General features: G+C 30.0%; 1 protein-coding gene across 1 annotated transcript in view; it reads right to left on the reverse strand.

Moving 5' to 3' along the window:
- Window positions 1–9,092: 9,092 nt before the first annotated feature.
- Window positions 9,093–11,324, reverse strand: part of LOC112601611 (leucine-rich repeat-containing protein 24) — a 96,479-nt gene continuing 94,247 nt past the window's right edge. Inside the window, exon 7 of the mRNA XM_025349318.1 lies at window positions 9,093–10,554. Within this exon, the coding sequence (XP_025205103.1) occupies window positions 10,364–10,554 (191 nt within the window). The 3' untranslated portion in view covers window positions 9,093–10,363. The remainder of the gene's footprint in view (window positions 10,555–11,324) is intronic.

The following is an 11,324-nucleotide window of genomic DNA, read 5'->3' on the forward strand; positions in this document are numbered from 1 at the left end:
TTAACGTGTACTTCGTTCATTACATATATATATATATATATATATAAATATATATTTATTTTTTTCTTTCTCCCTTTGTAATATCTCCCAGACATTTTTCCCCGCCAATTTTCAAAATGTAGACAACGTGTGCGCACGTCTATTCGTTCCGCCGTATAACATCACATTGATGCCGGGATGTCGTGTCGTCGAAATGAACCTTTTTGGAAAATCGACGCAGACGTCGCAAACAATCCGTCGGGTGATGTTGAATAATATGTTTTCGGTATTTATTTCAGTACGCCCGTACAGCTGAAGAGTACCTGCGTTGTGGCGTGGAAGGTCAATGGTTCTCAAAATAGTTTTTAGAACTTGAAAGTTTTTTGTTTTTTATTTACTAGTAGCCACTAGTATTAACACTACGATGATAGCTCAACGATTACAAAAAACACTTAATAAATAATCGAATAACAATGTTGGTCGTATACTCGTATGGGTCTTTATGATGCCCACGTAAATCAAGAACGTTATCTGTATTCGTATAGTATCTACACGTTTTGTACGTTATGTTTCAATATTAAAATAAGATATTATATGGGCGTTTTTAAATTGAAATAATTTACATACTCATAACTTGCATAAAAGTTAAAATATCGAATATCCCACCGTATAAACACGAATAATATTCATAACTTATTAAGTTTGATAATATTATGCTAATTAAATTTAATACAAAAAAAATAAAAAACACGATGTTAGTTCTACTAAATGCATATTCGCTGAATAGTTCTTTAAATTTATTTGGGAAATATATTTTAATATTTTATCGAGGAATTCATAAGAGGTATACAAATAAAAAATTACTTAATAAAATGCATTATCAAAAAATGTGTAAGCGAGATCTTCTTTATGACCATGGTATAACTGAGTATTGCTTTATATCTAATTGTCTCGATCATTGAGACAATTCGATTATGAGAATGAATGATTTTATAACTTGATAAAATTAGTTATTAAAGATTCTATTAGGTTATCAAAAATTACTCCTAACAAACTTACATACTTCATATTTAGTAGTTACGTACTTACGTCTATATCTGTACAACTGTATCTAGATATTGATTGAAAGCATATTTTTATAACACAGTTTATATTGTTTGTAACGTTTTATCGCTTTCTTATTGTAATAGTTATTGTACTTTTACACAGCCCATTTTTATTACTCTAAGAATTATTTTAGATTGTTTAACATTTAATTGATACAAATACAATTGACTTATCAATTATTATTAAAATTATTTTTAAAACTCAAGCCATTGGAATGTTGCTGCCACCCATAACTTACGACACGGCTTTTCGTCTTTCGGCGTTACCGTTTACCGCAATAATATATTAAATTAAAATTTTACACATATTATTATAATAACAACATGGGTACAGAAAAAATGATGTTACTTGGGACCTGGGTCTCCTTACCCTTTCCCCATCATTATAGAAGGGTATTGTTACTCACAAGTTATTATATTATTATTAATAATAATAATAATAATAATATTAATAATAAATAATAATAGTTAAAATATTAGGACAGTCTACGTCGTTTGTAAAGATTTCGAAGGATTCGCGCTCGTAAAAAGTTTCCTCGAACGATTGATTTTTAAACACCGAACTGTGGAAAATTAGACTTTCGATTGAAAAAACCCCACGGAAATGGGCTAGATCGCCGTCTCGTCGATCCCGGGAAACCGAAATCCGGGCATTGCCGTTTATTTCTCAGCGCCCCCGTGCCCGAGCACCAGATATTTTACTGTTAGATTTTACGATGGTCGACGAGTGTACCGGGGTGGCAAGTACACGACGAAAACCGGTACAACGACGAGTGTCGTACAAGAACAAACGTTGCGTCGGTAGCAATGCGGTCCGCCCGCGCAAAGTGCACGGCTCCATCGCTAAATCGAGAAACGATGTGTGTTGACCGAAATCAAAATAAAGTACAGTAAGTCCTCGTTTAACGTCGAGGTTAGGTTCCTGGAAAACACAACGTTAACCGAAAAAACGTTAAGTGAAACACTTTTTAAATTGTATACTTTTATATGAAATTTATGTAAATTTAACAATAATTTGATGGACACGATATGTATTGCAAACGACGTTATACTGAAACCGTTGTAGTGTTAAACGAAACCATAAGGACTTAAACTTCTACGATGCAATAGCGAAACAACGCTAAATAAGGCGACGTTAAACGAGGGCTTACTGTATAATATTATTACACTGCTACGTAACGAGCAGCATAAAAACATTTGATGTACGTTTAATTGCATATCCACGAGGCCGCGAGGTTCTGAGCGTATTCGTGACAATATTATTATCCGCATCGACACTAGAATAGACAGACACGCAATGGTATAAGGATTTTCTGCGATAAGAATTTTATCTAAGATAAATGTATGTAAGTATATGATAAAGAACGAACAAATTAAAAACTAAGCAAGAATATTTTCTTTATTACTAAAGAAACGTAAAAAAAACAACAAGGGTTTTGTACATTATTTATATTGCAGCTTAATCATAAAAATAAATGTAAATTGTAATGTTTATTGGTTCCGAAAAGAACCGTTTCATAAAACCGACGTAAATAGTCCCTAAAAGCGCAGTTGATATTTTTCTTCTATATTGTGCTATGCCAACAGGTACGACGACGGAGCAAGCAAAAAAATAATATAAATGATAAAAATATAATTATATATTTAAATATGGCTTAATATTTTTAATTTTGAAAGTTTTGCTGATTTTGAGTTGCTTGAAAATAATTTTGTTTTATCAGATGTTTGCACATTAAGAGTTGTTTAATTTTAAACATTTTATGCTCTATGCAGTTTGTCAATGATTCGTCAAGTCGTTTTTTAATTGTCTTATTATTTCTATACCCTCAAAATTTATTTTTATGCAAATAGCTTTTATAACTGTTTTTGAAAATATATTTACAATTTTATTTACTACATTATTCAAATTATTTGATAGTACTTTAAATTTACTTTCGTTTTTAATTGAAGTAACTTTTATTAAGTAAATGCAATTGTTTTTTATCGTTTGAGTTTTTATCGATAAATAATTAATTTTGACTATTGTTACTGTTAAATTTTTTCATACATTTATAACTTAAATATCCGGCAAAGCATGAAACAGAAAATTCCTTCAAATTAGCATAATTTATGTTTTCATTATTAATAGAATCTCCATCGAATCATATAAAAGATAAAGATAAATATTAGAAATGGATTCTGTGTTCTGTAAGGTGACAATGTTGAATTGTTGGAATTTATTTTATATTGAGTTCTTATCGGTTTGACTACTATAAGATTTTAATCTTTTATAGTTGCCTGGCAATTTCTACCTTTAGATGTACATAAAGAAACTTTTTATGCTTTTTACAGAAGTCTAATTGTTCTGGCTTGTACTGGCATAAATTGGTCCAATAATTGTGCTGTTGATTTACTTATCATTTTTGAAATTAATTTGGGTAAATATGTGCAGCTGTTATTTTAACGAAACACCTACTTTTAAGATTTTATTTATTTAACTCATTTTTTTTAATTTTTTTTTTTTTTATTGAGTTCAATTATATTATTACTACTTTTTATGAATAAGGCTTCAATTAAATAATTTCTAAAACTCTTAAGTAATTGTGGCATATCAAACAAAGAAAGTATTTTATTGTTGTCGATAAAAAAATATGGCCCATTCTCAGAAACATTTAATGATTTTAAAGTACTTTAATTGTCTGTCATTCGATCATACACTATAATTTTTGGACACAATCCAACTTCAAATTATATTTTAAGAACGTTTTGTATCAAATTTTTCAAAATGTTTTTTATTTAATAATAAGAAAGAAAATATGCAATCGGAATCTGCTATACTGTAAATAAATAAAAATAAAAATACCTCTGACCATAAATAATAGAACGCAGTTCCTTCTATAATGACCCAAGTCTTCAAAACTTTCATCGGAATCAAATTCTTTGGAATATTTTATAAATTATTTTATATACATATCATCAAAATAAACAGAACACGCTATTTATTGTAATTAGATGACACAATTTTTTTTTGATTTTGAAGATCACTAAAAAATAATTTACTAAAAGCTGGTATGGTAGTAATTTTGATTGATTTATTCTTTATCAACGTAAAAATGTTTATACTGCTGATGATTTATGAGTTATGCCATATATTTAAAGCTAATTGTTTTTAATTTAATGTCCCCTATTGCCTTGAAGTTTGTAAAAGAAAAGTCATGCATATTTATTGAGTTTTTAAAACTATTACGAGAATTAAGATTATTTTTATTTTGAAATAAGAGCTATTTTATCATGAATTATTGTATTTTGTTGTTGTAATTATTGTCTTAAATTAAAATTTTCTAGGTGTATCTATTTCAATTAAATAAAATTTTCTTTTTAAATTTGGGCTATATAGGCGTGTGTATTACATTTGTTAATTTAGATTTTTGAATTATGGACCGTAGGTAAAAGGAGAACTTGGGAAAACTAACTCTACCATACTTTATTTTGTGCATGTATATGTTTTAGTTGGAGTTAAGTTTTAATAAATTCTTGTACTGATTTGTGATTCTTATCAAAGTTTAGAGACGTACAGGGCTGTTGCCTAGATTTATCTACAAAGGATATATCAGAGCTCATTAAACGGGGTTTTTTGGAAAAAGTTGTGAAGTTATCAGGTGGAAAATGCCATTTAAAAATGTATTTTTTGTGCAGTTTTTCTGGTTCAATTGTAAATAGACTTGAGTTTTCTGTGAAGATGAATCAAAGATTAAATAATTTTACCTTTCAAGATTAAAGTTGGAAGTAAAAACATTTTATAATCATTAAATTTTATGTTTTTAAAACAATTTAAATTAAATATAAAAATAAATCAAAATTAGGATTGCTGTAACTTGTTTCATCTTTAAAGTTAGTTAATAAAATATTTAAATTTAAATAAAAATTATTAATTTTCCTTTACATTATAATTATTTATATTGGAACTTTTATGTTTTACAGGGAAAACAATTAAAAAAAAAAAAAAATTAATAACGTACTAAGTAATTGATTAACACATTCTATATTATAAAAGAAATTAAAATAGAGGTAAAATTAGCAATACCATTATGGGATAACGATTAATGAAATAATATATTTTAATCAATAATAATTCAAGCAATTCTTTTTTAATTTCTAATTAATTTTAACATATATTCTATTTTTAGAATATCAGTGATTAGCTTCTTTTCTCCCCCATTCTCTAATGATAATGATAATATCATATTATTATACTGGTGTAACAGAAAGAATTGATAAATTAAATAATTATTATTCTAATCAATACTTTTATTTATTTATTTTAAATTCTGAGTGATTGAGAATATATTAATTTTACAATAATCTATCTTTTTTTGTGTACATGTACACGATAAATGATAAAATGCTTTGATTTTCAAAAATGGGAATGGTTTTGGATATTAAATTGAATCTAGTTTGTATTTTAAAGAGATTCAATTTCTAGAACAGTACTTATTTTTATAATCAGAAAAAAACAAACAAAATATTCAGGAAGCCCAGAATTTTTACGTAAATTCAATTTTTGACAAAATCAATTTTTTTTTTTTATAGGTGTAACTAAAAAACAAATTTTCATAGATACTTGAAATTTTCACCAAATATTTTTATTTCCTTTTTCTTTATTTACGATATTTTAAAAATATTTTGTAAATTTTCAGGATGGATCCCCCTCCTTAGAAAATTCATATTTACAATCTTTATATTTCTTTTATACCTATCCATATTGTCGTATCCGTTGGTGTTATGTTGTTTTGCCTTACGCTTTATTTTATGATTTGTTTCGTCTTTCACACAATTCGTCGCTTTTAGTATATGAAATCTTAATTATTTAAATTATTTTAAAAGTGTGTGTGATGAGAGAAAAATATTTTACAAAAAAAAAAAAAAAAAAAAGGTAAGAACATTTTATTGAGCCAATGACATGCATATGGGTGCAAAAACGTCAACGCGACTACGCATATATGCGCGAAATTATGTATATTAAAACTAGTAGAAACGGTTTCAAGTGTTGATTTAATAAAAGCAAATATCATATTGTACAATATTTCCCTTGGGCCGAACAAACGACGACGAAACAGTATAATATATATTATTATATCTCAGATTCTCGCGTAGTAAACGACACTATGCATGAAAAATAATAGTACACATGTATAATATGTCAAAATGAAATTTGAATTTATGCAAGTAAATATAAATTAAAATATAAATGTTCAATTTTTATTTCAGAATTAATCGTAAATTTGTTAATACCGTTTTATAGTAATTGGTAATTATATATTAGTTTATATTAATTTTCCTATATTTGACACGAAAACATTAAATTTTATAAACAATGATTTATATTTTTACGCTATAGAAAATTTTATTTGGCGTCTATTTTAACCATATCATATAATTAATTATAATTACGGACGCCGACGTCGGCTGAGAAACTCTTGCAGTTGTCATCCGGTTCCGGAACCGGATCTATCAATCTTAGTACATAGTGCTGGTTGGAAATTCGGTGCTTTCACGTAGTCCTATTATTACTTACGGGGGTTAAAGTGTCTTATATGTTTTACGTGTAAAATTTACAAACCATTGACAATTTCTCAGGCCTGAGGTATACGGGTTTGGATTTGTATCCTCCATGGTGTGATGAGACACGTATAGTCGTAGTATATATATATAATATAAAGACATAGGATTATATGAGAAAATCCGGAAGTTCTCGAAAGTTCCGGTTAGTCGCCTAACTAGCACAAACACCATGACTTAACGCGATGGTAGCCTGGGAGTCTGGGAATGCAGATTCACTTTGACGCTTGTGGTATGGATTAAAAATATCTAAAAAATTTTAAAACAAATATTTTGAATTTTCTAATTCACATTAAAAGCTTGTATAATGTTTTAATATATTTTCAAAACTGTTAACTCAACAATGTTAAAAAATACTAAATAAGTCTCACCTTTGAAGTATCTGTTAGTGTTTTATGAAACGAATTATGTATTTGGAGTGCATTATCCTAAAGAGCACCCAAAAAATAATAAAATATATATTATTATATTGTATTGAAATCTGGGCTCTAATTATGAATTATGTATAAAGGACTTTTCTATATCATCTACAGCATATTATTTACACATTTTTACACTAAATTATTATTATTTTTAATTGTAATAGTCAAATATATGGCAAAAATAGTTTTGCTCATAATTCATTCTGAAATTAATAGTATTATTAATTTTTCGTTACGTTTAGTTTTATAGTTGCACAATACAAAATAATTTATAGTATTTATTTAAAACAAAATTAACAGTTAGCTGTTGCAAAATATAAGGGTACGTCACTTAAAGGCACTAACATACGTAAAATAATGTATAGTTCAAAGACGTGTATTAAATTTTGAAAGAACTATGTACACTCATTTTGATTAGGTAGTGCAGTAGATATACCTAGATAAAAATCTTAAATTTTAGTTATAAACTAGAAATTTTTCTAAGTATAAAACTTAATTTAAATTCAGTTACCATTAGTTGTACAGATTAAAAAAAAGCACACCTAAATAAATAATTTATTTAATGATTATTATTATTTGGTTATTAAGTATGTAGATGTTAAAGCTGTTTTATTTAATTTTTTTTTTTAAGTGATTAGAATCCATTTATTTTTATAAAAACAAGGTTCTTTTTAATAAATTAATTAAAAGGTTAAAATAAATATCGTGGGGACGAAGTTGATATATTCATGTTTTTAGATAAAGTGCTAAAGAAATTTGAAATATTACAAAAAAATAATAAAATACAACAAAGTAATGCAAAAGGCAACATCTATAGTTTCATTAGAGTAGTTCAGATTACAAACAGTAAAAATTAAATAAATTGTAGGTAATGCTATTGCATAAGACTAAAACTAATAAAGGACAATATTTAATATGGACAGTAACAACTAATATTAGGATAAAGATTTTTGTATCCATTATAAGGCAATTATAATAATTTTAAAAGAATTAAATTTAATAAATTTATTATTATTATTAATAAGAAGAATAAGTTCCTTCAACTAGTGACAAATGTTACAACTGAAACAACTTTTTTCTTTGTCTTGGAATTAATTGAAAAAAATATACTTATATATTAAAAATGAAAAAATACCACATTTGATTTCATTTGAAATGTTCTTATTGACATTTATTTATTTTTCATACAAAATATACTATAATATTAACACAAATAATATTTTATTTTATTTTTTAATATACATTTTCCAACTATGTTCGCCATGTTAAATTTAATTTTTAAATGAAACAACAATCATCTTTTTTACAACAGTTATAATTTATAAATTATACAATTACAATTTTGCCTCCATATTTTTCAGTCGTTAGCGAGCACAATAATATAATATTCATATAATAATAATAATAATAATAGAGAAATAATTTGTCAAGAAATAGTATCTCATTTTGTGGTCAACTTTAGTAGCTTACCTACACTAACATTTGCTTTTCAAAGAATATCAGTTTTAAATCGTTATGTATTTTAATTAATAATAACTATAAAAAAAAAAAAAAAAACAAAAAACAAAATACAAAATAATAATAAAATAAAATACAAATACAGGAACTTTTAAAAATTCATTTATTTCTACAAAAACCTTTTTGTTGATATCTTTGAAATTTGCTATTGGCAAGAGTCATGAAGAGGCCGTAATATGTTTTATCAAATTACTTTACACTTAATAATAAACAATAAATATATAATCATATATTCATGATTTAACTATTTTACAATATTATTATATTTTTAACATTGTTTTGGAAAAAATAAATCAAATAACTGTAATTAAAAGTTATGTTAGCAAAATCAAACAAAAAAAGTTAATACATATTTAACATTTATCGTTTGATTAAAAAGTTTTAATTAATACATACAAAATATAGTATATTAGTTACATTAAGTTTAAATATTATCAATACGTTTGTACAGTTAAAAAATAATGGTATTCAAAGCAAGTATAAAAAAAACAAATTTGTTAAAAAATATATTAAAACACACACAAAGAGTAAAATTGAACATTCATTAATTGCCGAATTAAAATGCGCGTTATCACTGTTTGAAACAAAAATTGAAAAATATCCAATACAAATGATAATATAGTCCCATAATAAACAAAAAAAATACATGAATGACGCGTTAATTGTAAAATAAAATAGTTGAAGAATTCGATGTGATAGTAGGAAGTCATAATAATTACTTAATTAGATTTTTTTTCGACTACAAATTAAAAAAGGGACCATAAATAACACCAACAAGACAATAAATAATAATAAATTTATAGACAACAGAGGTTAACATGAGTACAAACACATTTCATACATAATATACCGCCCACTATGTAATATACAACTATATTTTTTTATTTTTTTTTTTTATTTTTTTTTTTTTTTTATTGACAATGACTGCGACAACATCGAAACTGATTCATAGAAACATAATATTATCAACATAAATACATTTATAAAAAAAAATTTACAACACAACATAATATACTATCTTAGTACACAAACACAACACGTTCAATCCGAAAACGAGCATCCTCATAATATAAAATATTTTCAACACGGTGTGCGCAATACATCGTTAAATAGGTTAAACATACACGAGGAGCATGGATTTTCCATTGATTTTTATACGTCGGACTCGCGCTGATCCCCGAGGGGCTAACGCACTATGCAATCTTCGATATTATTTATTAATCTATAAGAATAAAAACTTTGGGAGGAGATAATCTTGATAATATAATATACTTTCTTAAACGAAACGAAAAACACTAGCTGTGTCGCACACAATCCACAATCGAACTGCGACGACGACGACGACAAGGCAATATAATACATATTATATAACTATAGAACAACACGTTTCAATTCTTTCTCTTTAAATCACATTTTTCATACGACTATGGGTAGGGGAAGGGCAAAATCAAAGTAAATAATAAAAAAAAAAAAAAAAACCAAAACGATTGTAGCAGCCGAAAGGTATGTGGTAAAACGAAAAATGTACAAGGCCTTACGATGAGTGGACGAATAAAAAAAGAGAAAAAATAATATTAGTACGCTATCGGATACACACGAATACATATGAACAAAATACGAGTACGTAATAATACATAATAAAGAGACATCATATCATAACGTATATTATAATCATGGAAGTACAGAGGATTCGTCGTGTGGCACGCGGCGAAGTGGATGTGGGGGGCGTAGACACGGACCTCAGACTTCGGTACCGTCTTCGCCTTCGTCTTCGAACAACGGGCCACCCTTCATTTTGGGCTTCGGCGGGGGTTTGGGCGGCACCTTGCGCCTGACGCCCGTCTGGCTGGCCGGCTTGAGCACGCCCGACTCCGGGGTGCCGACGGCTCGGGTGTCGGCCACAGCTGCTCCACTGTTATCCTCGCCTCCATCTCACCAGCGGCAGTAGTTGAACGGCAGCGCGTTGTTGCTGCTGCTGCGGCAGGCGGACACCTGCAGCAGCACCTGTCCACGTCTGGGCGCCGGCGACGGTACTCTGCGCACGTCCTGCACCGCGTCGTCCGCGTTGAATCTGGGACCGCGGCCGCTGCTGCCAGGCGCTTGTCTGTGCGGCAGCGATTGTGGTGTACTGCGTTGCGGCCTGTGCACGGCCGCCGCAGCATCGGCCACGCCTGGTCAGCGATGACAGCACCGAACTGCCGTCGGCCCGCAGTCCGCGGGCCCAGGTGTCGACACCGGTTGCACGGCCGGCCCCGCCCAGCGGATCGTCCGCGTGCGCCGGCGGTCGGCGTGGACGACGCCCGCCGATGCCGGTGCTGCTGGCCCAGCGGGCACGCGCGCCGCCGCGGAATGGTCACGCCCGGCCGGCGGCTGTGCGGACGCGAGTTGACACGCATGACTGGGACCGGTGCTCGGCGCGTTCCCGAGTAGATGGATGCTGCAGCAGGCGGCGACTGAATCGACGGGACGGCTGGTACCACGCCTGCTCGGCCGGCGACTATAGCCGCTCGCCGCTGCCCTCGCGGGAACGCCACCGTCCGGACTGGCGTACCTTCCGGACTACGGTCGCCTTGGCACCGCTGCCTTCCCGCTGCTGCTGTCGATGATGTTGGCCAGCTGTCGCCCGACTCCCAAATGTTGTTCAGTCAGCATCGCCTGCACAAACAAAACGACATGCGCGCGATGAAACAATACGTAATAC

This window comes from Melanaphis sacchari, unplaced genomic scaffold (genome assembly GCF_002803265.2).
Source record: "Melanaphis sacchari strain LSU unplaced genomic scaffold, SCAv2.0 Contig7_pilon_pilon, whole genome shotgun sequence".
Taxonomy (NCBI): Eukaryota; Metazoa; Arthropoda; class Insecta; order Hemiptera; family Aphididae; genus Melanaphis; species Melanaphis sacchari.